This window comes from Trachurus trachurus (genome assembly GCF_905171665.1).
Source record: "Trachurus trachurus genome assembly, chromosome: 12".
Lineage (NCBI taxonomy): Eukaryota > Metazoa > Chordata > Actinopteri > Carangiformes > Carangidae > Trachurus > Trachurus trachurus.
The window spans coordinates 17,495,116-17,522,731 of record NC_139908.1 but is presented as its reverse complement, the minus strand read 5'-3'; the positions used below and the strand labels follow the sequence as shown (position 1 = coordinate 17,522,731).

The window sequence follows — 27,616 nt, the reverse complement described above, 5'->3', positions numbered from 1 at the left end:
TTTCAGTGGCAAAGCACACTGAGATTTTCTGACAGCGCTCCAGTCATAGAAACTGTGCCGCGTTTATGTCTTAATCGTTAGTGTCTGAACTCTGAGTTCTGAATTCTGCGTCCTGGATGATACAGCAGGTCCACAATCAAGAGATGCTGGGCCATGATGCGCCACAGAGACAGCTTTGAATCACAGCTTATCTCCAAGGCGAGTTTGTTTACCTCTTTCACCGCTGCTGGACAGATAAATCGACTGGAAAGGGGAGAGAGTTTATACGTGCAGAGGAGAAAAAAAAACTCTTGAGCCTGTAGGTGAAGAATTTTGGAAGAAAGTTATTAAAAATTTCGCTTTTATCAACACTGTAAATCCATCCGATGCTGTTGTGCAGCAGGGAGTGACGATGCATGCTGTCATATCGGCGGCTGCCAACTCCTGAGGTGCAGGGCATCAGATTATCCCGGTTTCCTTAAGCTGGCGATGCTGTTTATGCATCACAGCTCCTGGAATGTGATTTTGACAAGTGTAGCCGTGGTTACCTCAGAGACACGGAATCGGTGAATGGAGGGAAAAGAGACAAATGAGCCATGAGTTATGCTGTGCAAGTTCCGCCTTTGATAAAACACCTGTAAATCTTTGGGGACTCTGTTAAAATACATAAAACAGGGATCACTCTCTCGTTTCCCCATCTACTCTCTGTGGAACGGTTTATGCAGCAGCACAGAGTCCCAGTATTGGCAGGCAGATCAAATACGTTGCTGTCAGAATCACATTTCGTTGAATGATGACATCAGCCTTAAATCACACTCAATAGTGATTATACAGAATTAAATCTCACCGACTCATAGCAGAGCTTTAGCCTTTAATCCAAACCATTCACAGTGCTTTACCATGAATGATTCTTAACTCTTTTTAAAAGGCTTTCAAAACAATGAGTGAACGAAATTGAATTAAAACTATCACAAACGTCTCTCTTTATTCTTTATTAATAGGATCTTGTAGGAAATACACGTCACGTTTTGGTTTTAAAGTAAGAGGTTGTTACATAGAAAAGGCATCATCATTTTTCATTCACACATGAAAAATCTTACACTTGAATATGTATTGCTCTGAGTCAAGATACTAAGATTAGACATTTTTACAAATTGTTGAACCAGGCCCTCAGGAGAAGCTCGAAGCCCAAGGTAACTTTGTAAAAAATTCAGAAACAATGTCCACATCAAACTCTGCACAGACTATATTTGCATAGCATGCATCTGATTTGAATAAGTATGTGGTGAAGACCTGCGGTGACAGATTGCTCCAAATAACTTGATAAATGTTGCATATTCTCTGACAAATTGCACAGACTCTTCAGGTATTCTCTGGAGGACTCCTAGAAAAAAAAGAAAAAGTACAAAAGGCTGGAAAAGAATAGAATTACTTACAAGAAATAATCCCTGTGGTACTGCATTTACCCTGACAACTAGCAACGTCTGGAGCCATTTCTACTGGGGCAACAGAATTGTACAAAAGTAAAAGGAAATGAAAATTCACTTGTTTTGAGTTACAAATGTAGAAATGAGTAACAGTATAGATATATATGTGTATTTACAGGACTCGATCTCTGTAGCACATCCCCCTCAAACAGAAGAAAACCCCATCTCTTATGTTCATTCTCATGGACAAATTACTACATTATTTACAGGCCTTCGTATAAAATGTTCTTTATGTAATCTCAATAAATACATACTTTAAAGTGAATTATCTTTTATCAAAAAAAGGAAAGCCAGCTTCTTTTCTTTTCGAGATTCTACACCAGAACATGCTTTGTATCTACACTTTTACACTTTGCTCTATCGCTCTGACTTATCCACTCATGCACACACATTCACACACTCGAACAAGCTCACTGTTGCTCTCCTAGAGGCGTCACGACAGGCCATGGCATGTCAGGTAAAGGTGTCGGAGCCTCAGAGGGGACCTGGTTCTGCTGCGCCTGCTGGTTGGCCCAGTTTAAGTCCACTCCGTTCTTCTTCAGAGCAGCCAAGTGCTTGATGTCCAACGTGGTGAAGGTGGTGAACTGGACCTGGTTCCTTTTACTGGTTGGGGAATGAAGCGGTTCGCTGCGGTGGGGCCTGGCCAGCAACGTGGCCGAGCGATTCGCCATGGGGTCGATGGCCTTCGTCTGAAACTGCTGCTGGGAGCTGGTCCTGCTGCGGCCCAAGGTGGCAGTTCTTTCGGGGACAGCGGGGGCGCTCACAGTAGGCAGGGTGTTCTCCATGGTGCGGTGGCCCATGGAGTCTATAGAATGACGGGACTCCAGAGGGCGATGGGGCTCGCGTTTCAGCGTGGACACTTGAACCGGGGCACCTGGGGCAGGAGCGTTCTGGTTATTGCTCCCCAGCCACACCCAGTCATGCTTGTGGTCTTTGGGGTCCCTGTTGGGAGCCGGACCGGCCTGTATGGGCGTCTTGTGATTGCGGAAACAGAGGTTATACGAAGCACAATTCAGCAAAAAAGCCAGGATCGCTACACAGGAGACCCCGGCCAACGCGTACATGCCGATTTCCAAGTCTGACATGGCTCTGAACGTGCGGATCAGGTCACTCTCTATGACTTTTGGAGTTTTAGCTTTTGGAGGCTCCTTCTTGGGCGTCACCTCAGCTTTGGGAATGTCTTTGTTAGGGGGGGAATTGGGGTTGTCGAGCATGTTTCCATAGCTTCTCCTCAGCCCATCGCCAACTTTCAGCGCAACACCCACAGTGGTTGCTATAGGTTTGGCAGTGCTCATGGTCGGTGTGTTTATGCTCTGTGTGCTCATAGTTGTAGTGGCAGTTGTTGGAGGGACGGTATTTGTACTGCCTCTTGTAGCTCTGGTTGTTCCAATCCACACAACATGCGGCTGCATAGATCTTGTAGAAAATGTGTTGGAGCTGGTTGTTTTTTCCACGCTGGACTCCTGCTGCTCTGGTACTATGCTTCTTAGCAACCATTTGTTCATATCTGTGATGGCACGCTGTGATGTCACCGTCGTTTTAAGCTCTCCTAAAGCTTCTGATGCACCACCGTCGTAATCTTTATTCCCATCAGTGCCACTACCTCCGCCTCTTCCTGCTGCTGTAGCTCTGCTGCTGCTCTGGAAGTTGATTCTGAAGAGTCCAGTGCCAACTGCCAGTTTGCTTTTCCTCTTGGACTTCTGGCATTCCTCACAGATCCTCAGCTCCACCCTGACCAGCGCCCCCTGTCCTTCGACATCACCTTGTGCTACCACAAATGTGGACAGCGGGGTGCGGCGCACTGTGGCCACACCCTCGTCCGGGGTGGAGACCGTCAGAGAGTAGATGCTGCGGTCAAACAGCTCCAGAGGAATGACGGCACCATCGCTGAACTGAACCCAGCAGCTGACCACTGCTTCCTGAGAGTAAGAAAGAAAGAAAGAAAGAAAGAAAGAAAGAAAGAAAGAAAGAAAGAAAGAAAGAAAGAAAGAAAGAAAGAAAGAAAGAAAGAAAGAAAGAGAGAAAAAGAAAGAAAGAGCCACACAGTGAAACATTGTTTATATGCAGAGAAGCAGGTCAGAACAAATGCAGCAAATCAGCACCCCCCACCCTCCACCCCCTGCCTTCACTCACAGCTACAGACCTATGATTGTTAATGGCACTAAATTGCCTTTGCTAATCCCTTTATGATTACACTCAGTAGGGTGCTACTGCTACTGTTCCATAGATTATACTCTATGAAGTAATGGCATGAAATATAATTTCACCAAAGTGGATAAAGAGAGCACAATAGAAGTCTTTCAAACGGGAACAATACAGCGATAAGGGTCATGTTAAGAGCAGAATTAGCCAGTCCAATCACATTAATACACAATGACCTATTTCCTGTTGCTAATGTGAGCCACTGGGCCGCCACAGACCTAACCTATATTTTGGGTTTGAATACATTATGAATCGCCCTGAGCAGAACATTAACAGCTTGCCATCACAGACACAATTGGCTGGTCATCTGCACTGGCATGGTTCTAATAGTTTGTTATTGACAGAGGCAGAGCAGCCACAGTGGCAGCGTGCTGTAGGTGAAGTGAGCTGTCGTTGCAGCAACTATGGACCGCCTAATTGCTGCCCCATGCCTGGATTCAGATGGGCACGCTGCCATGGCTAAATGTGTGTGAGTTTTTCAAAATGATCATCTGTGCGCCCTGCCTGCCTCCCCTGCTCTTTCACGCAGCGTGGTATCCATGGATGATGGTCGGCGGCTGTGAACATAGCAAGTTCACATTCTGAGGCAAAGAAAAAACACACAATATTACACCTCTGATGTTGCTGCGTAAATTAACACTGTTGTGGCAGCTTTTATAATTCAAATCCTCTCTTGTAAAAGCCTATTATATCTTAGCTGGGAAATTATAGCATTTACTGTATTTTAATAACACAGATTTTTTTCATGGCAAGTTTAAAGTGTTATATTAAGCTCCCTTTTCATGTTTTTGAATTGTATTGTTTGTGGTGGTGCATACACTTCTCCTGCTCTGCGTGCTTGAACAATGGAACCTCACTTGAGCAACATGAATGTAGAATAGGTTATTTCCTAACATAAGAGATTTTCCGTTCTTCTGCTCTTGTGCTTATGGTCCTTGAAACGTAGACTTTTGTGCTTTAAGTAATTGAAAAGCATCTTGGTAAGAGACACAAAGTCTGCACACTGCTTTTTCATTTAAATGGTCCATGGTACAACAAATAGTAATGCTCTTTAATGCCAAATTCACCCCAACAGAGCTTAAGAGAATTAATAGACCACCAAACAAAATACTGCAACAGCAGGAGTTAAGGTTAAGGTACATGTGGTAGATCACCATTGTATTTCTTAGTCCAAATATAAGAAAAATATTTTTTATTCAAGATAATCTAACTTGAACCATGACTCCTCTATGAACCCAAAGATAAATAGCATATTTTATATACTTCAACAGAGATCAGTGGTAACTATAAGATGGCAAAATCTCCCTTTATCCCTCTTCAAAGAAACAAGGTTTTTCTACATCTTTCCCAACTCTCCGCCACATTTTTCTTGAAACTACTCCCTGCGCCCAAGTTGTCACTTTTCAATGTCTCTTCTGACCAGATGTAAAGACCAGCAAGTCTGTTTCCATGTCTGTCCAACCAAAAGCTAAAGTGTAGCTTGATTCCCCTCCAAAAAACCTCAATGAACTATGACATGGGATCCTTTTCCCTTTCTATCCAGTGAAGCTGAGTGAAACCAGGAACACTTTCTATTATTGTGCTGTAGCATTGACTTAAACCTATAATCCTCCAAATCCTTATTTCAGTTAATTCTGAATAATGTACCGAACAGGAACATGATTGGACATATTGTGTGTATAACATTTAGTAGACAAGTTAAATCAACATGAAGAATCCATTGGCTGCACCTGAGCTGTTTTTTTTAATCAGGACATGATTAAGTGCTAAATCTGTAATTTAAAAACTAAAACCAATGCTCGGGTCTTTCATACTTAGTTTAATTAGCATAAGGGCAAATCAAAGACAGGCAACATAAGTCATTATTTCTAATCTGCTAACAGTACAAGAAGCACGTTGGTGTTAAAACGTGGGTCTATGAAGATGCTGATGTTATTTATGCTGTTGCTTTATTATACATGCATCAGTGTTTCCAGAGTGGTGTGCGTAATAAAAGGAGGGAAACTGTCAGTGCCAGGGGCTTGCTTGTTAAATGCTCACACTTTTAAAGAACAACAACCCAGGGATGTTTTATGACTTTCACACGTAGGCAAATGCGTGGCTGCAGTGGTAGGAGGGAAATAGCTTGTTTGAGAGGGTAATAAATAATTACATAGAATAAGTACGGTGAAACAGACTGTATGTTTTCACCTTTGATATTTAATCACAGCCTATAGAAACATGAATACAGAATTTGTGCAAATTCTCTTTGTTATGCTCCTTGATGAATCAGAGTCTATAGGTTGACAAAGCCTGGTGCTCTAATGAAGGCTACAGCATGTGGACATTTTTTTCCTCTTACCCATACACAGAAGTATCCAAATGTGTCTCTGTGTCAGTCACCATACAAATATTTTTTTTGACTGGTCCAAAATTGAAAAGGAAACACCATTTAGATCACAAGACACTTGAAACAACCCATGAATACGCAAACACACTTTTACAATCGTACACAGAGGTTGGTTTCGTTGCCCTCTGTGGTTTTCACATTCTTTTGAAAGGTCCTTCACTAGTTATGTGTCGAGGCTAAAAATGAGTAATGATAAATATAATAATAGGCATATGAGGAGAAGAGCACCGGCCCTGACAGCCGATCCGTGCCCCCACATTTTGATGCTTTGTGTATAACAATTTTCCAGTTACTTACCTGTTTGAGCTGCGTGATCGTCTCCCGCGTGGTTGCCGTGGCGACGATGGCCCTGTTGCTCCCTGGGCTGAGCTGCAGGGACAGCGATAGTCCAGACACCAACTGCACTCCGAGCTCTGTCACACTCACTTTGTCGTCCACCACCCTGATGCTCCGCTCGGCCAGGACCGATGACGTCAGAGGGGAGAGCACCTGCAACAAGTACAACCTCAATCACGCTGCAGATGGATAGCTACACAAACACACACACACACACACACACACACACACATCTCTTGACTCACCTGCACAGTGGTAGCACCCACAGCCCGTCCCTGCAGCACCACCCCATCCTGCAACCTGGCCACGTCAGGGTCCGCTACTTTCAGAGAGTAGCGAACAAGATTGGTCACATCCACCTGTCAATCAAAAAAAAACATTACTTTACATTAAAATTATTTACTAAGGAATTCCTTTCACAGCTAACTCAGTGTCTAGCTACAGTGTTGTGACTTTTGAAACATTTCTTTACCTGCCAGTCAGGACCCAGGAAGTACTCGACAGGCTGTGCACCAGTTAGCAGGTCAGGCAGCGCCTCAGCACCGGCCTGAGCCACAAAAGGTGTGAGCACCCTGAGTGTAGAGTGCTGGTACTGCAACATACAGCCCCTGCCCTTCCTCATCTCCTCCTCTTCCTCACTGTCCCATGTAGACCTAACGTACAAAGTCAAACAAACACGATTAAAATCAACCACAGTTCGACTGTTTTGCTGAGCATGATGCCCATTATGCAAAATATGAAGCTAAAGCAGCAGGTGTTTAGCTTACCTAAGCATAGACTGAAAACAGGGTCAAATGTTTGTTTGTTTTAATCTGCAAGCCAGCACCTCTAAAGCTCAGTGATAAATAAGTCACAGATATTTTTATTTAGGCCTATCTAATTTGTCCAAGTTTGGAGAGGGCCAGGCAAACAGCTAAACTAGGCTAAGCATCTGCTGGCTGTAGCTTTGTTTAACATAGGCATGAACATAGTGGTATGGAGTTGTTCAAGAGAGACCAATGTGTTTTCCAAATTGTACAACCATAATATGAATGTTATTTCAGAAATTGTAACACACAATCATTCACAATGTAGATATGTTGCAGAGGTATAAAAATTATGTGTCATGTGATTGTGAATGACCTGTTGTAAACACTGGCCATGAGCTACTGGTATGCTTGAATGAGTCCTTGAATCAACTTAATTATTTTTCAGTAAAATGAACCGAGCCTCATTTATTAAGATTTAGTCAGTCTCACCTTGTTAAAACTCCCAACACTGATGATGCAAAGTCATGTAGTTTTTTCCTGTTTTCTGCTGGCCGAGAGACTGTGAGCAAAGAGCAACTGTGTTGTACTTTGCTGCTGCTGAATGACCTTTCCTTCTAAATGAATTTAAGTTGAATTAACCAGGAACCCACGGCTGACTGGTTTGTTTATGGGTGATAGAGGTTAAGTTGCGAACCACCCTTAAACCCTTTAGTAATGATCATATAATTATCATAAGCACAGCTGGCCTGCCACGCACTACACCACAGGTGGGCTGAAGGATTGTTGGATGTGTTTTCACACTGCAGGCAGAAAGCTCCTGTCAAGAACTACAATCCAAACACACATCATTATTATATAGCCTACGGTCAGAGCTTAACATGTGATGGAGATGCTGCTTGAATTAAATCAGTGACTCAACACCAGACTGCAAACAAACTCTTTCTTCAATCCTGGATTACAGCGGCAGACATGGTATCATGCTCAAGTAATTTTTTTCTAGCATCTGATCCATTTTCCAAAACACTTCAGCACCAAAGGTTGACGTTTTTATGTAGAGTGTCTTTGCCATGGTTACTAAACTTCCTCATTAGTACTTTGATGACCCTTGAGCCATCATGCCTATTGTTGTGTTACCAGGCTGCTGAATCCATTCAATGAATACAGTGTTATCATTAGCATTAATTAAACTCTGTTGGTGTTGACTAATTGCAAGTGTTCATTTCAATCTATTTTTCAAAACCTGCAGAGATAAAATAACACTGAAAACTTACATTACTGCATATTGTGATGCCCTTTCAAAAAAAGGACAACAAAGGTGAAGATATTTAATGGATCCACACTCTTAGTGGCTTATTTTTTTTATATTCATTAAACATGTGTCTGTGCTGCAGCCAATAACACAGAAATTCTAGTTGCTTCACTGACATATGCAAGTGTCCAATATAATGGCATGGCACAAAACTCAGTGCTTTTTCTAAACACAGAACATTTTTGACCTAGTATCTGGTTTTGTCTGGAGCCGGTTATTGAATGTTTTGGGAAATGAAAGCCCATAAGAGTTTTTACCCTGGAGTAAACCAACAGCCCATCAGTCGACCATCATCATTAGTATTGAGTGAAAAATAATGACTTTACTGTAAGTATTGAGTGAAATTCCACTAGCCTTCACCTCCAGGGCAACTGTGTTTCTTCTACAGTGCCCCACTCACTAATGCACCAAACAGAATCTAACTACGTATACAGTATTCAGAGGGATATTAGAATTTATATGAGACACCTCTCAATATAATACAATCCAATTCAATGCCACCACTAACTACAGTCTCAAAAATTACCATACAGTTGAGTCAACATCTCCCAGACTCTGTGTCAACAAAAAACGGTAATAAGCTTTGCAAAGATACAGTAGGATGGTGGGCTGCATATGAAGCTTTTTTAAATAGCTCAATGCAAGGTCGTCTGCATAAAGCAGTACTTGGTTAATTGGATATTGAAATGCCACATGAACATGTTTAATTTGAGGGGAACATGACAATATTTCAAGAGTACGTGAATGAATGTAGGAATTTTTTGTAGTTATTCTTAATATAAATTCTCCTATTTACTTTTGTTAGGCAGATGTGTGTGACTTTAGACCTGATGTGACAACATCAGCAAAATGGTAATGCAGTAATTTCTAGCATTTCTGTTTGTTTATTTGCTGGCTGTATCTTCATTACATTTTAGCTACTGCATGTGAGAGTTAAGTAGATACATTTGCATGGGTCACAAAAATCTTCATCAGAATTGGTGCAGTAAAGTTCTTTGCATTCAAAACTGCCTTATGTATGTGGGGGTACTGTAGTAGCTGGCAGGTTGCCTGTTTGAAGAACTTTGAGTGGTCAATAAAATTTTAACTTAAAAAATATTGGACTTGAATTGGGACTCGTTTTTCTGATGGAGAACTCAGACCTTCACTTTCAGTACTTGATGAAAAATGCTGTACAAAGTTATTGGTTTATGTCAACTAAATATTTTCAAAACAAGTTTCCACCATCTTGTGGAAGAAGAGTGGCCTGTATTTTATACATATATTATTTACACAGTGTAATATAACTGTTTTGTCTCTCAGCTGACAACTAGTTATTTGTATATGAATTCTTCATCACATGGCATTGTCAAGACCAGGGTAATAGGACCTTACTTCCTGTTGCCAGTTGTAACAGGGACTCTCCAGCCTTTGATTTGACTGAGCTCGGGGTCGGCCACATCAATGAACAAGGGCAACCGCGGCATCCACACACTCATCTCCAGCTGGGCACTCAGGAAGCCATAGGTAAAGTTGAGCATCACGCTGGTCTGTCCTCGTGTCTCTTTTCCATTGACATACACGTAGTCACAGCCCTCTGACACCTGGACAAGACGAGAACAAGAGAGACGAGCAGCTCAAGGGTGTTCTTTGAATCTGGCTCATAAAGAAATATACTGACAATATAAATGTCTTGATTTCGGATGAGAAAAAAAAAGTTAAAAAAGTTCTGAATCATGTTTGAATCACTGGACAAGAACTGGGACTGAACTGTAGTCTGGAGATTTGGAATCGACTTTCTCCAGGCCCACGCTTGTTGAAGCTCTTCCATGTAAAGCCCCATGGAAAATGAATAAGTAAGTTTTAAGTTAGAAACTGACAGAAAGGGGAATGTGAACAGAGGCACCAACACAAATAAGCTGTAACCACACAGACGTATTATTCATTTCGTACAACTTCCAAAGGCTGGTCTGGGAATTGCACTGTGTTTCTGTTCATGTCATGTAAATTCACAACAGCAGTCTCTATGAAACTGTTACCGAATATAAATGAGCTCTGCCTTGCGACTGCTCCCGTAGTGCTGCTGTACTGTAGGTGGGAGCGTCACAGTCCCCACCAGTGAGAGCAATGAGGTGAGACACAGCAGTTGGTGTGTTTTATTTAAGATTGGAGGCCTATCTTCGCTGCCGCCTCACTTATCTTAACAAACCAGTGGCTCCACAGAGGTAATTGGAGAGCACTAGACTGGAGAATAGAGTTTAGAACTGGAGAGAGGGAGGTGAAAAGAGGGGAGGCAGAGGAAAGTGAGGGAAAAGCAGAGGGAGGAAAGACTTCCAAGGTAAGTCAACTTGAACTCCTGTGGAAATGTTTGAGGGAGGCCAATCTCTGAAGACCTCTTCCTATAATGCTGACTGGTTCAAACCAGACCCTCTGATGCCTTGTGCAGCTCTCCACTGTAACAGTAAGGCCAGAGGACAGCAGAAAATTAAATTTACACACTTTAAATATGTGTTTTTACTGCTTAGTAATGACTAGAATAATGTATTTTTCATACAACCCTATGGATTATTTTAGATTCCCTGTCTATATATACTGCAGTGGAGGAGAAGCCATATTAGTGCTTGGCTAGTTAAAGCTAAAAACAGACATTAATTAGGATCGTATTGTGCTCGTATACATTCATCTTATAATTTTGTTACTACTCTGTAAGAAGTTAACAAAAAAACTATAGATTTAGTTTGTATAGTGCATAGACATATTTATTCAGTTCACTTACTTATAGTAAACCATATCAGACTTTTACCTCTGTCCTGTTACGTATATTTTTTCCTGTAAAGTTTTCTGTTTTCTGTGTTTGAGTAGTTTACGTCAGCATAACGAGGCAGGAAAACAGGTTTCTGCACTGTGTGCCATTGTCAGTTAATGGTAAGGTGTTTGAAGATTACCAAAGAATTTTTTCCTCAATATTTTCTCTCTCTGGGCTCAACTGCACATTTGGTTTGTTTACTGTCAGTTCAAACGAATAAGCCAAACACTTGTTCAACCAGGAAGGAGCGCGGAGAGGTGGAAATGTTCAGGCAAAGTGCAGCAAGATGCTAGAGGAGAGACTTTCAGCACATGCAGCAAAAAAAAAAACATGAGGCAGGACAGGTCCTGAATTCAAGAGAGATGTGTTACTAGTAGTGTATGTCACTAAATCTGAGGGTTAGGGCTCCATGCATCAGTTCGGCTTGTGGCAGTTAAAGTGGGAACGATAAAGTCTGTGGTTTCAGGCGTTAACTTCATCTGGTCTGTGGCTCTGGTGGAACACGGGTCACCGAGAGCAGGAAGTGTAAGGTGTCCATTGGAAGACACAATAATAATTGGATTATGTTCCTCTACTGATACAGGAAATCATTACTAATACACTCTCTGCTCTTTGGCTCTTTTTCCCTCTGTTAAGCTCACACACTCAAACACACACTTGGAAAAAATCAGCGACTGCAGTCTCGTCTAATGGAAAATAATATAATTCCTTTTCTTCTACTCTTCTTTCTTTATGTCTCCCGACCTCTCTCTCTCTCTCTCTCTCTCTCTCTCTCTCTCTCTCTCTCTCTCTCTCTCTCTCTCTCTCTGTTTCTACTGTTCTAGTAACATGGATCCATTACACAAAGGTCAAAACACTGTGCTTATGGACTGAGTGGTGGGATCATGAGCTCAGTCTCTAATGCCATATGGAAGAGGCTGCTTTTATCCACGATGCTTACACACACACACACACACACACACACACACACACACACACACACACACACACACACACACACACACACACAAACACACACAGCATGATGGTACAGTGACAGTCACTGTCTAGGAGTCATACTGTATAAGAGAATACAACTCGTTTTTCTTTATGCCTCCAAATTCTGTTTAATTACCATTAAACATTCAGCAGTCCTGCTTTGTATGCAAATTAGACATGGATGATATATTAAATTCAAACTGGTGTTAAATAGGAAAGAAACAATTGCTGCATTAGGTTTTTATGAAATATGAAAGCTGTTTTAGTCTGTTTAAAAACTAAGGGATTATATATTATTTGTGCATGCTTTTCAGATTGCGTACAGAGTGAATACTTAATGTCCATGCTGCCCAGTTTCACATTAGTTAAGATTATCTTATGGTGTGGCACTAAAGCACTAAAGGCAAGGTCTGCTGAAAATCCTTGTACTGAATACTGGCAAAACCCACTGGAGAATTACATAGCTGGCATAAAAGAAAGGAACTGTTCATTTATCATTTTCTAAAATTAAAAATTAAAAAAACACATTTACATTTAAGGTGTGGACTGTAAAATCACAAGCAGGATGGAAACGACTGCAGTGACTGTGCAGATCCAGGACGACTGGGCCTGTAGTTGGAATGGCTTACCTTGAGCACATCCTCCTCTGTGGACCTACAGCTGGTGTAGTTGGTCACGTCTGTGACTGAACCATTAGCCTCCACAGCCAGAGTTTTCACAGGGATTGACACCATTTTTCCCGTCAGCACTGCAGTATTCAAGATATCGGTGGTCTGTGCAGAGAGAGGGGCAAAGAAAGAGCAGGTCAATTATGTTGGTTGGGACAAGGTCACCAGGTCAGGGTCACAGGTTTACAGTATTCACCACCATGCACAATAATAGTGAGGGTTTGGGCTGTATTGATGCTTCTTAGTTTAGTTTGATAATTGAGAGCTACGACTAAAAATCCAGCTCATGTGCTAGTTGTGAGCTAAAATAAAATATTTTATATGCAGAAGATGAATGTCTACTCCAGCTACACTGCATATTTCACTTTCCAACCACAATTTCAAGTGGATGCAATTTTTTAATGCTACTGTTGGCTCCCTCAGTGCTGCAGAATATGTAGTTGAAACACATTTGAAATGTGTTGTGTATTCAGAGAAATAAAGAAAGAGATTATTCAAAGTCAAAGTTTTTTTTAAACTCTGAGTATGAAACATAGAAGAAAAAAAAATAACTATAGCCCCCTGCTTTGTCATCAGAGTAAAGGAACACATTTGGTATATTGCCATGCAACAGTAACAGGCCCAGTGTGTCGGAAAAAAAACTTTGTATATAAGCAGCTGAACTAATACATTATACAATATAATCACTATTTGTATGGGGGCAGGGATGACAGACAGAGAGTGGGTGTTTGCAAGACTAACAGGGATTAAAACACTAGCAGGCTGACAAACTTGATTCATTTAAAATCACACTGATGCAACACTCGGCACACAAAACTGGACAGATGTGCTAGAAAACTCAAAGTAATATCTCTGTGATGATGACAATATACGGCCCGTGTCTGTCTCTCACACACCTGGATGAAAATAAGTCCTCTACTGTTGCGTATTACCCACAGATCAAGACTCAAATTCACACTAACACCTAAACCTGATTACATTTCTAATCTTCCAATCCATTTCCCCACCTTGTATTGTACGTACAGCCACGTCAAAGCTGAGCAACAGCTTAGCTCATATACATGCTCCAGCTCCAACTTGTCATCAAGCATGATGTAGCTGTATTTTTACACACCATGCACTCCTCCTTCGACACGGATTTACAACGACTTTTAGTTTGTAAGAATCTCTAAAAACGTCTTTTTAATCTATTAAAAGTAGTCGCAGTGTCTCTATGTGTGTGTATAAGAAGCTCAGTGTGTGTGTGTGTGTGTGTGTGTGTGTGTGTGTGTGTGTGTGTGTGTGTGTGTGTGTGTGTGTGTGTGTGTGTGTGTGTGTGTGTGTGTGTGTGTGTGTGTGTGTGTGTGTGTGTGTGTGTGTGTGTGTGTGTGTGTATGTGTATTTTTCCTCCTGATGCTTGTGGACTAAAGCATCAGACAGCACTCGGCAGATGTTGCCCGGCAGCTTCACATTCTGAACTCTGTTGGCTTGACAGCTGCTGACCGCAATTCCAAAAGGACATGCTCTAGTTCAGACTGCGACACTGGCCCAAACATAAGCCACTGGATCAGGGGTAGCACAAAATCAGAAAGCAATATCAACGCTCTGCGGTGCTGCCAGTGCCACACTGAGAGATCCTGATGTCCGATGTTTCCGCAAGCTCTGCAGTAATCTCGCTCGCTGCGATCGGGTTCAGCTCAAGTAGTTCAGCTCCTCTTTACAGTAAATCTGCCTCTATATTTACACTCTGTAGTTTGTCTTGGTTTCATCTGTTCATTCATTAATCAATTAATTTCCTAACATCCTGCACAGAGTCACATGTAAAGGGGTGTAACGTGTAGCATACAGACAGAGAAAGGTCAGATAATCAAACACACCATTGTCATTTCATCCCTGTAATGGATGTAACAGTTCTACTGTGATTGACATTCAATTGATTTGTTTACATCCAGAGGTGTTGGACTTTCACATCACACAGCTGTAACGTGTGTGTTCTCTATAAATATAAAGCTCCAGTGCAAAGGAAAAGTGGCACAGCCGACTTATGAAGTAGGTCTTTTCACTTCACTGTTTTTCCCCATGTGACTCCTGTAAGTGACTGAGATGAAACATATTTGCTCTCCGGTGTTTGTCTGCTTCATGTTGACTATTGTAGCGGAAGATAAACCTCCTGTCAAAGACAAACACAGATCTACCTAATTTCTGGTGGTTGTTTTCAAAATATAAAGATTTTCGAGACAAGTACACACCGCAGCAGGGGATCAGTCTCAGCATCAAGAATAATATTGATGCTTCACACATAATGCTGTGATCACAGTGTGTCTTTTGCAAACAGGCATACGTGACTTGAAACTTAGTGAAACAGTACGGTGCAGACCTGTGATAAACATGGAGATGTACTTAAGGTAATAAAAAAACGATTAGTGATAAAAGTTAGACATTCATTTTACTCCTTTCTAAGACTTCTGCCTGTAGGAAATGAAAAGCAGAACACATCATATAAAACACAAATTAACAAGCAACTAGAATCTCGCAAATGAGTGGACATTTCTTTAAGGTGGCCAACGTCAAACACTACCAGATGGTAGAACAAAGGCTGGAACATCTGTGCAGCTAAGACCAGCACATAGCTACAACATTTTTTTTGTTTTCTTCTCAAGCAGGACTGCACTATTCATAATGCATATTTATGATGCATCCTCCCAGATGATACCATCTCACCGTGTTCGTACGTTGGGGGAATCATCAGGAAGTTTAAGTGTATAAAATTGCCTTTTATGGAGGCAATGAATTCCAGCCTCCTTAAGGCTGAGTGAGGTAGTAGGACATTACATGGCCTGTCCTCACGTTCTACCTGTGACAAAACCACATGACCACAAACGTCAGGATTAGTAAGACTACAATAGAGAGAATGGATCAGTTAGACAATGAAGGATGCTACAGGGGATACAGTATTTCTAAATCTGAGTGATGAACACACAAACATCAAGTATATAAGGCACAAATGGATGCAAATATCATGGGTAATATCAAAAACAATGACTCATATATAAGTGAGTATAAGTGACATATGCAGCACACATGCCATTGTTTTGAATGAACACACATATTGTCCTCACCATGACCAGAGGTGCCAGCCCCACATAGTCTTTCTGAGTGGTGTAGATCCGCATCGTGCCCACATCCTTGATGTTCCCTGGCAACTCCAGACGCCAGGAGATTGTCTGACTCTCAACCTGTTCTGAAACGTCTTTCGGCACAAAGTCAAGCTGCAAAATCTCCAGAAGACCCCTGTTTGAAGATAAAAAATGTATAAACATAATAAGCTTAGACAAGTTAAGCCTTGGTATCATTTGCTGAAGAGCCACTAAGGCCAGAATGTGGCTATTATGGGGTAATGGCAGTGGCAGGGGTATAAAAGAGGCTGAGAAAGACTGCAGAGTTTATATGCTGAGAGCCACCATATATGCTGAGTGCATAAGGTTACATTCAAATATTTACATTTTTAAAAGTAAAACTACATTATACTGATTTTCTGTCCATGTATAGTATATAAAATTGACAGAACTAAATGGAATCTGAATCAAGTATTAAATGTGTAGGGTGATATAACGTTAATTAATAATTCACTTCACATCCGCCCACATACAGTACACAACACGTCAAGATTGACAGTAGCTGCTGTTTATTTTCACCTGCAGTATTCAATTGGAGAATAATAACTGTGAGCTTATAGATCGTTAGCACCATTCAAGGGTGTCACTTTAGAGTAATCTTAGATATTATTAGATTAATCACTAAAGTTATTTCAAGTTAGATAACCAGAGACAATTTTCATGGAAAGACACTGAATATTTGTGATTAAACCTCAGGAAATGTATTTGACATTTTCCACAGAGAACTGTCTTGAGTCAAGAAACAGAAGCAGTTCAGTACAACCAATGCGGAAGGGCTGAGGTATTTGCAAAGACACTTATACACTGACTATAAAAGTGAGAAAGATAGAAAATTGCCCCGACTTTAATGCAAAACAAACGGCAGGGTTTAAAGCGAATGCAAACGCAATACAAAAGAGGTCTCATTTCCATCAGCAAACAGAAGAATAAGGTGAGAGTGTGAAGGGAAGATTAAGCGAGCTGGCAGAGATTTCAGCCAAGTATTCTGGTCAAAGGATTGTCAAAGAAATGCCATTTGATGTTATTTGATGCTGGAGAGAGTGTGTAGGCATACCTGCCAGTATGAACAGATCAAAGGGAAAATAGAGCTGAATGTGAATGGAGCTGTGGCACTTTGAAGTGGAGTAAAACTTTGCATAAAGCAAAACAATGAGCCTCTGCATGGTCACAACAAATGTTATTAAATAAAAGGTCATACATGTTGGATTCAGCAGCAGCAAGGACAAACACAAGTATGAAAATATGAAAAGGAAATATTATTATTTTTAAATAGCCATGCTCTATCAAAAAGGAACTCTTTGTGTTAATGAACAAAAAGTAGGAGATTACATGTGGCACTGTAGGTCACTTACAAGTGTGTGTATTCATACACTAGTGGTTAAAGATGAAAGTAGCGTAGATTGATTAATATTGCAAACTCACAATTCAAGACAAGTCCAATCAAGACTTTTTTGGCTTAGCTTATGGAAACTCTTCTCTGAGGCTCAGATCCTCCTCACCCACATGAAGCCATTAAAAGAGGCCCGGCAATACAAAGTTAAAGCTCCACAAAGTTACAATGAGGGGTTAGCCTGGTTGTCAGAGGAGCTGGTAAAGATTATTTCTCCTCAAACAACAAAATAGATGATTGTCACATGACAAGAGTGAAACCACAGCCATGTCTTTATGCTAGATATAAGGACAACAGCAGCAACTAGCTAATGTAGCTTAGCGTAAAATCAGGAATCAGAACAAAACAGCTATTCTGGCAAAAACACATTTTTGTTGTGATGCGATACGGTAATGCTGACAGGGCCAAACCTGCTGTTTCCACTGTTTCCAGTAAGAAGACTACACTAAAGTAATGTTACACTAAGCTGTACATGTATGCACAGTAGCTACAAATATACTCCTGTAGCGAGAAAGTGCTTATAAGCATAATTCCCATGATGCAAAGTTGTTCCTTCAAGAACCCCATGTTTACTAATGTACTTAACATTTAGACAAAAGCATAAGAAAGTAATTCTACTGAGATATTGTATACTATGGAATTAAAGTCAAATCTGTGTTTCTGTGAGAGTGAAACTTAATTTCTTGGACTTGTCTGTCAGCATTGTCTTAAATAAGATAGACTCAGACAGTATTAAAGAGAGAACAGTGATCCACACTGGAAACAGTGTGTATACTTGAGATGAGACAGAGAAACATAGAAGGGGTTAATGCCCCTGTTTCCTGGAAATCCGTCTACTGTATTAGGGGGGACTTTAAACCCCTGGACATATCATCACTTCAAAGCACAGTGGTGGAAGAATCTGTGTGTGTGTGTGTTTGTGTGTGTGCGTGCGTGCGCTTATGTGTTGCATGTGAGTGTGTGTCCTGGTGGGAGCTCAGTACAAGGGACACAACTTGGAATATCTCTCCTTCCTAATCTCCTCTTCTGAACGTGCAAGCGCTTAAGCCTGGATAACGTAGCCGTGATTATGGATGATTACGGATAAGTGGGTCGGACGGACGACGGGTGGTGTGTGTGTGTGTGTGTATGTGTGTGTGTGTGTGTGTGTATGTACTGTATGTGTGTTTGTCTGTGTGGGTGGGAGGTTGCTGGGCAGAGGTGGCTGCTGGTGTGTGCCACCACAGCACCAGGACTGATGAAATCAACTGGTGTGTATCAGGCAGCGAAATTGCTATGAAAATTTCATATCCATTTACGATTATGTCAAAGAAAGCAGAAGCACTTTGATTTATTTACTGCTGATATGTAAAGTTTAGCGAATCTGAAGAGCAACACTAACGTTCCTGGGAGCAGGAGACGACTTCATCATACTATGACAGCTTCTTATGTGTGGATGTTTGTTTTTGGTTTTGCTATAATTTCTTTTCATCCTCTTTAGGAAAATTAACAATTCATCATTTTACAGAAAGTCGAGGGAACAGATGCAACTAAGAAGAGCTCAGCTGCATCACATCAAACTACATTGATGTGTCTAGAACTGCGAGCCAGCTGAGAAAACAGGAGGCCCCAATTATCAATCTTCTATTTCTGAGCATTGCTGTATCCAATTATCAGCTTCACTGCATCCAAGTGAAAACTAAACACAGCCATACGGCTCAAAATAACTTAAAATCCAGGGATTGAGGATTAAAACAGCACACACAAAAACTGTACTAAAATAGTTACATGATGATATGGATTTATTCCTCCCTTTGAGGTTTTACAATGTTCTTATTGCTGCAGTTATCATCTTATAGTGCGTAACTTCTGTCGACCCTGTGAGGAATTCTACACTGGTGCTTCCAGTCGTGTCTGGCCGTATAGTCTGCGGTCACACAAACACACATGAATGCAGGTGTTGTTTTTAAACATCTACAGAAGGAAATGCTCCTGACACAACACCAATGTAAATGTCTTCTCCTCTTGTCACTTTCTTTCTTTGATTGTATTCCTTCTGCTTAACGATCATGCTTTTCCTGTGTAGGAAAATCCACCGTGTCTGGGGCGCTTGTTTCTACCTACTAGCAGACTCACTGATCCTGCTCTCCTTACATCTCCTATGTACGTATGCTTGTGTATGTGATTATGGTGTGGCGGTCAGTTGTAGAAACAGAATTGCCCTATGGGATAAATAAAGTAATCTCAACTCAACTCAACTCAACTCAACTCAACTCAACTCAACTCAACTTCCCATCCTGTTGTGAGGTAAAACGCGTAATTTCCTGTGCGCCAGTGTGGAAATGTCAACTGTCGACGGGAAAATCAAAACAACAAATACTGCAAGAGATTTGCAGAGCTGATTGGCTTAAACAGTGTTGTGTCATCTCATCTAGTAATGGCTTTAATGGGCATGAAAAAACCACGCACTATAGCTTTAATATTCTGCAGTAGTCAGACCCCATGCTGACTTTAGAAAGGATTGTTAGACGTCAGCTGTGTGTAGAGCTGGTCAGTCAGTCTCTAGTCTTTTTTTTTTTTTCTCTCATTTCATTTCTGCATGAAATCTGCAACAGGCAGAGCTGCAGGCAAATATCTAATAAAAAACAATTTTCTTATAATGCTGAAGAGAACAAAGCCAAAATATGTATTATTATTTTTACTGGAGAAGAATGTATTCATTGTCCATTTGTCTCTGCTCTGTGAAGAGAATGTAGAGAAAAGGTAACATTTGGGGTGTTTTGTCATGAAAGCTGATCAAATTCCTGTATCTACACTGCAGGGATTATTGAAATCTCACAAAACAAAGGCAATGAGACATGATAAAAGACTGAAATTGACTTTTTGTTTTCTGCACTAAGGGAAAGAAGTTTTGGAAGGGCCTGGTGAAAAGAAACATAATGGTGCATCTATACCCTGAACATGAATTTATTTTGTACTGACCTCTTTGCGGTGATGGTGACCTTCCTGTGGCAGAGGACAGAGACGGTGTTGGGGGACGCTCCTCTGCCGGGCTCCACCAGGATGTCCCACAGCGCTGAGTCACTGGGCCGCGCCGCACTGAATGACAGACCGGCTTTAACTGACGCCCTGCAGCACATACACACACATACACAATCCAGTTAGTACAAAGTAGAGCATACATTTTAATCATGACTATTAGTGGGAATCTCATTAACTCAGGTTTCATGCAAGACTAAATGAAGCATCATACATTAACAATGCATTATCATCAACCAAATGACACCAACACTGTACAATACAGTATAGTCCACTGAACAGATATGTCTGCTTTGTTAGCCATCACTTTGTATCTGCTGCATGCATGCTGCACAGTGTCTGCAACATGCATTTGATTGCAAAAGAATGCGTTATTCTTCTGTGTATGCATGTTAAATGTTTTGTATGTGTGTTGCTTTTGCCTAATTTGCCTTTTTTATTGTGCCAAACAAGGTGAGTCGCTGACAGACTGATGTGGCACAGGCTGCCGGCTGACTGAGAATTAGCGGGGGTATTTATTTCCCATTAGCCCTAGGGAGAACTGGGAATCAGTTAATCAGATGTCTGATTCAGACACACACATCAGTCTGCTGCCAGAGACAAAACGCTTATTATGAATGATGTGAATAGACCAGACAGTCCCGGTGGTCCAATAATCACCAAGAGCTTTGTTTTTGTTTTTTTTAAGCAGACAGCCCTCTGATAATGATAATGATGTCACATCAAATATCATTGGATGTGGTCATGCAGCTGTTATAGGAGTGTTAAAAAATAAAACCACATTTTAAAATGCTCCGATTCCCAAATCTGCACTCACACAGACACCTAGCTACAGGGTGGGAGGCTCATGTGTTTCGGAACAGGCCAATTCTTTTTTTTTTTTTCTTTTTTTTTCATGGCAAAAATTCAACAAGGTGTTGGAAACCATCCAGGGAGAATTCAGCCTTTGCTTTCTGGAGAGCATCACTCAGCACCTGCAGATTTGTCAGCAGGATATTTATGCTGAGAATAATTTGAAAAACCTCCACCTCAATAAGGTGTTGCGCACTGTGAATGCCTTTGAATTAATGTCGCTGAAATAGTCTCGAGAGGCAGTGTGACGTGTTGGAAGCATGCACTTCACACAAAGTAGACGGCGGCCATGAAAGAATGCTTATTGTCCACGAAAGTCGAGGTAAACACATTCACAATGCTATTAAACCTCCGTCACCTGTCTCCTCTCTAGATACCAGGAAGGACGGACCCACACTTTCATTATGTCTACCACAAAGATTGTTCCTGCCATCAGCCGGTTCACACACAAACTTTGGATTTATTAGAACAACTTTTCTACGCTACTTTCTCGCTGTGACACCAGCCCATCCCCCGCATGCTCTGATAGTGAGAGATTAAATCTATACAGCCTACCGTTTAGCTAAAAACTGAACACTTTGGAATATTATATATCATATAATTACCATATTATACTTTTGTATTGCATACTGGCTGTTTGGTTATTTTACAGAGAGGCATCTTGTTTCCTGTTATAACAACCTGTTGTTTGTCTACAAACAGCTGAAGAACATTAACTCTGACAGATGGAAAGACACTTGCAAACAAAATCTATGTATACTAGAATAAGGGTCAGTATGCATATCCATGCTCAGAACACACACACAAGTCTAAATACACATGCTCGCAAATACTGATTTGTGATCAAAGAGCAACCAGACTAATCAATAACCATTGAGACTGAGGTCAAGGTCAGAGTTGTTTGATGGCCACACAATACAGTATGCATGAGCAAACATGCACGCTTCTAGACACACACACACACACACACACACACACACACACACACTTGTAATTCTATCTTTGTGAGGACACTCGTAATATAATGCATTTCCAAGCTCCTTCTCATAACCCTAACCACCAGTAACCTCAGTCATAACTGTCAAACAGGCATTTGAGGGCGTGCCAGAAAGAAAGGACCAATGTCCTCATTTTGTCAGGAAAACAATGTTTTTGTAGTCATACATAGGTCACTTCTGGGGACATTACATACAGTAGACTTGCATGGATTTCTTGGAGACTAACCACAACCACTTGCTAACCAAACAAAACTTTTTCCTTAATCTTTACCACTGACAGGAAGAAATCAGATTTTTTTTTCCTCAATCTGGCACAGCTGCAGTCCCCATTTGGACAAGCTGAGCCCATTTAACTGGTCTTTAGTCAACCATTAGTCCCCAAAAGTAGCTTAGGATAGAAACACACACACATGCAAAGTGCAACTTTGAAACAAGTTGGCAAACTGACAATTGAGAAAATGCTGGATAAAGAAACCTCCGGGGGGGAAAAGGAATCAAGATAATAAACCAGAAATGAACTCAGTTTCATTTTTTTGTAAAAAAAAAATGTGTGATTTGCACCCTAAAAAAAACAAAACAGAACAGGTGATAACAAGTTTTTTTTTCTGATCAAAGTATCGTGTCACTGCCAGTTGAGCTCTGAGTCACGGTCACAATAGCACCTGATGACCAGCCCCCTCCCATGGGTGCAAACCACTTCAGCCAGCTCCTGTTGTGTGTGAAGGGGCTTTAACTCAATGCCAGGATCTTCCTGTCCCGGATCACTGGCTTTCTCACCCAGAAGCACACACAAGCCTCCCTGTGGAGAAACCTCATTTCGGGCACTTCTCTACTCACTCTTTGTCTTTGTCAGTCACTGCCTGGAGTTCATGACCACAGGTGGGGGACAGAATGGATATCGACCCATAAACCCTTCAGTACTGTTTTACCAAGCTCGTTCAATCTCTTTAGTTTAAAACTGTGAAAGCTGGAAAGCTCCCAAATCTGTTGTTTGCCTGTTAATTCCATTAGCCATTCATGCAGAAGTGAAAGGTTTTTTCTCTGGTTATTTGTTATCAGAGAGCACTTTATGTGTCCCTCATATTGAATCTAAACATCCTGCTGACACTTCAGCATTATTTTCATTATTCAATGTGAAAGTCTAATGTAGAGAAATATATAGTTTTTCTCTTTTTCTGTTATATCTACATATTTGCGAGATGGCAAAAATATGTATTATTCAGTTTGATATGATGCATGTGAGAACAGTGGGTTTATGCACTGCCTGTGTCCTTAACAGGTGGGTATATTGGCCTTGCAAAACATACACATGCACCACACACACGCACACAGATGTACATTGTTAATCCTGGCAGCCAGCCCTGATCATCTCTACCCCAAAGGGTTAACCCTCCTGATTCATTTTCAATCAGGGCCACAGATTATCTGGCCTAACCCTGCTGGAGTGGACTCAATCTTGGGCCAAAGAGTGAAGTAGAGCAGGGATTTCTCCAAGGAGGAATCAATCACTTTGCCAAGCTCCTCAGAGCTAGCCTTCAACTTGGACTTAAGTGCTGGACTCAGTCCCCACTTCTTGTCCAATCTCATTCTGGATGTGGCAGTGGGTCAGGAATACACAGACTGAAATCACTGACCTGACTGGGGTGAACGTCTACGCTACGGTCAGTGAGCCCAGGTTTGCGGAATATCAGGTGAAGAGGCTGTAAATCCTCCCAAATAGTCAAAACAACAGCAGATGTTAAAGGGTCAGCGTCTCTCTACCGATTTGTATTCACGTAATTTCAACAATGCTAGCAGAGCTCCATTCAGGTCACTGGGTCTGTGTGTTTGTGTGTGTGTGTGTGTGTGTGTGCACTGTTTGTGATATTTGTGAGAAGCACTGGGATTGACCGGACACACAGCCACAGGTTTAACTGCGTGTCCTATGGATTAATACACATATCTTAACATTTCTCTCCATTTGCCTGCATCCCGCTGCAGATTACCGAGCGACCGGTACGTCTGCAGCATGATATCACTAAATCATGGGATTAGAGAGAAATTTGTCTTGCGTTTCAAACAAAACCATTAAGCTGAGTAAAGACTAGAAACAGAAACCTCACTGCAGTGGCTTTACACTTTACTGATCTGAAACATGCTGATAAAAACAATTTCGCTCCACTCAGTGATGTGCATCAAAAGGCAGCAAGTAGAAATGTTCACAGCAGACTGAGCTATGTGTTTCAATGTGACAGGGCTGCTTTTTTTTTATTAAGTTCACTTTTCTCCAAAGGAGTCGGGGGGATGTTACTTATTTGTTTCCTGCTCCAATAAATAGATGCATTATTTATGAAGTCAAATACCCAGAGAACCTTGTTGAAATGTTAGTGGGATGTTGAGATATGAAAACTGGTGAATCATTTCCCAATTATTTCCCTGTTTATGGAAGAGTGCTCTCCATAACTCCCCCACTAACTGAGAAGTTGAGCAGACAGGATATATCATGTCAGTAATTTATGAAGCCAGAAAAAGTGGCAGATAACACCAGTCATGTTGGTGCTCAAGCATTTTGCGGTGTGGCCTTGATGGTGAGCCATATCAGTATTCAAGTGCCTTAAGTAACCATTTAAATGCATGGAGCTTATCCCTCATGAAGATGCTCAAATATACTGTACATCATGATGATTCAACTGGGTCTCAGTCTCTTTTTCTGCTTCACACGTTTCAGTGATAATTAATTTTTATGTGACTCCACCTTAACTCTCGTCTCTGCAAACTCAGCAACATAGCTGAATAATTCTAATGTTTTATTAAAGTGACTTTTTTTTTTTTTACTAAACACCATCTGAAGGGCCACCGTGTAATGTTAGTATACTTGCTACAGCATGTGTTTAAACTACTTAAGTGTAATATTCGTTAATCTCACACTAAAAGGGCAAAGACAGGCTTACAAGATACCCAAATAGATACCCAAATCAGACAACAACATTTTTTTCAGTGCATGCAAAACAGCCAATAAAATATGTTCTTAAAATCAGACCAACCTCTACAGAACAACACATAAAATCAACGCAAGCTTTTCAAAGAAGAGTATAAATGCTCGGCTTAATTATGAGCATGGAGGATGGGGATCTCAATTTGCTCATGGAGTACTGTGACTTGGCTTTCCCTGAAGAACTTAAGGCTTGACTTCAGATCTGCACTGACAGATTTGAGATTTGGCTTGGACTCGACTCAAATTACCAGAGGCTTGGCTTGGTGTTGCCCCGAAAGACCTCATAGCAGCTCAGCAATGTACCCTCACTATCAGAGGCCATGGTATAATTTAATGTGAGAGGATGGGTCAGTGTAAAACAGGTGCTCAGCTCAAGAAAAATATATTAAATTTCCTACAGAGTAATGAACAGGGCCTTGGAAGGTGCATTTCTTATTCGCTGCATGTATCAAACGCTCCCTACAGACTGGAAACTAGGTGAAACCTGAAGCCCAGCTCAGACTGAGGCTAACAGAAGCAAACCATACCACACTGAGTAATCTATTACAAAAATAGGGAGGATCTCTCACCTGAGCGTGAAACTTTCCAGAGTAGATGTGCTGGCTAGGAAAATGTAGAAAGTTGACACATCTGTGGTCTTCAGGGGCTTGGAAGATGTTTGGATCACCACAGCGCCTCCCAGCCTCAGCCGAAGGAAGGTGGGGTTTCCTGGTGGAGTTCTGAGCAGATTAACACTTCCTATCCTCCTCATGGGCGTCCCTGATCCACCAGAATCCCTTCCTCTGCCCACTCCAACACGTTGCAGGCTATCCTGCGGGGTGCACTGGCCCGTCTGGTCCCTACGACTCTGGAAGTAGACCTCCACAAAGTTTCCCTGAAGCCCCTTAATTCCTTCGTTTTTTCCCGCCTCGCTGCTAGAGCTTCCTGATCGGCTGGCGGAGCTGAACCAGACGGGTTCTGGCTTCAGCTGTGCCACACAGTATCCACCTGGAGACACCAGGCAAGCTCCACGTACTTCCCTCGTCTCCCAGAATGCATAAGCCGTCACACAGTGAGCTCCATCCTTTGCTTTGCCTCCACCACTTTTCTTCGCGTTATCTTCTCCAGAATCCATCCGTTCCTGTCCAACAGTGATGTTGCTTTCCGTGGGCATGTGGAAGAGGATCTTAACAACGGGAGATGAGGAACGAACCTGGCGGCCCAAGATGACTGGCAGGATCCTGCGCCCACTGAGGAGCAAGTCTGGAGGAATCGGGGCATCTACTCTCAGGGGGCCATATGAAGCGTTGACAGCAGACTGGGCCATCTCAGTGCCTTCTCCAGTGATGAGAAAGGTCTGAGTCTGAGCCTTCAGGCTGGAGTTCCCCGATTGCTCTGGGCTGTCCTGCCTCAAAATCACATGGTCCACATTCAGGACCCGAAAGTTCACAGTGGGATAAACTGGCAGTGGTGTGAAGGACATCCCAAGATCTTCAGGAACCTTCTGACTCTCGGCCACTGGGAGGGAGAGAATTTACAAAGAGAGGTTAGAGCAGTGACTTAATTTTACTTTTAGGTGTCAAATCTGGAATATGTGTCACTTACAAAATAATTGTGTGACTGCAGTTGCAAACATTTCATGGGGATGACAGGAGGATGAGAGGTTAAAAAAGGTATCGCAGCTGGAGAAATACAGGTAAGGATGGAGGACGGAGGGGTGTGTTGTAGCCGAAAGGGTCATCTTAAGGAACCAAGGGTAATGAGAATCAGGGTAAAGGCAATGATACGATGCATCAAATATGACCCATCCCCTTATGTTGCTCCTGTATTGAAAAAAAGAGGATAAAGCAAATAAAAACAGAGAACATGTTTACTGTGGAGGAACGTGAGGAGTGTTTGGTGTTAGGCACGTCTGAACAGGCTGGAACAGAAAATTGAATGAGATGGAGGCGACTGTAATCCCGTCTCGTAAAGCTGTGCTGCACGGTGCTGGATTTGATGAACTTTTTACACATCAGACATCTGCGGAAAAGTAACTTAAAAAGCAATTACTGCATAATTACGAACATTAACTTTTAGGATCATCAAAACTGCTGTGTAATGATGAACTTTTTTTTCATAGTTATATACTCAGCGTATTTTGGGCACTGCAAGCAACTGTAAACACTGGCTATCTCTGTCCTTCAAAGGTGAAGGGGATGATTTGTCCTCAGCAAACCACTGCATTTAACAGTCTAATGATGGGACTCAATTGTAGCTGGAGAAAACAAAACAAAAAAATATGTGTTGTGATTTCTATCTCTAGCCTGTGCACAGTAACCAGATGGTTGCAATTATGGTATGTTTACAGGTTGCAGATGAAATGCTC

At 41.7% G+C, this 27,616-nt stretch overlaps 1 protein-coding gene across 1 annotated transcript in view; it reads right to left on the bottom strand.

Moving 5' to 3' along the window:
• Positions 1-1,876: 1,876 nt before the first annotated feature.
• LOC310994613 (transmembrane protein 132D) overlaps positions 1,877-27,616 on the bottom strand; it is a gene marked incomplete at both ends in the record, with an annotated part of 28,807 nt that continues 3,067 nt past the window's right edge. The window contains 9 exons of the mRNA XM_083983352.1: positions 1,877-3,385; positions 6,355-6,546; positions 6,639-6,752; positions 6,866-7,046; positions 9,826-10,034; positions 12,844-12,987; positions 15,981-16,152; positions 20,389-20,535; positions 25,839-26,766. Coding sequence (XP_083839478.1) covers positions 1,877-3,385; positions 6,355-6,546; positions 6,639-6,752; positions 6,866-7,046; positions 9,826-10,034; positions 12,844-12,987; positions 15,981-16,152; positions 20,389-20,535; positions 25,839-26,766 — 3,596 coding nt within the window. The remainder of the gene's footprint in view (positions 3,386-6,354; positions 6,547-6,638; positions 6,753-6,865; positions 7,047-9,825; positions 10,035-12,843; positions 12,988-15,980; positions 16,153-20,388; positions 20,536-25,838; positions 26,767-27,616) is intronic.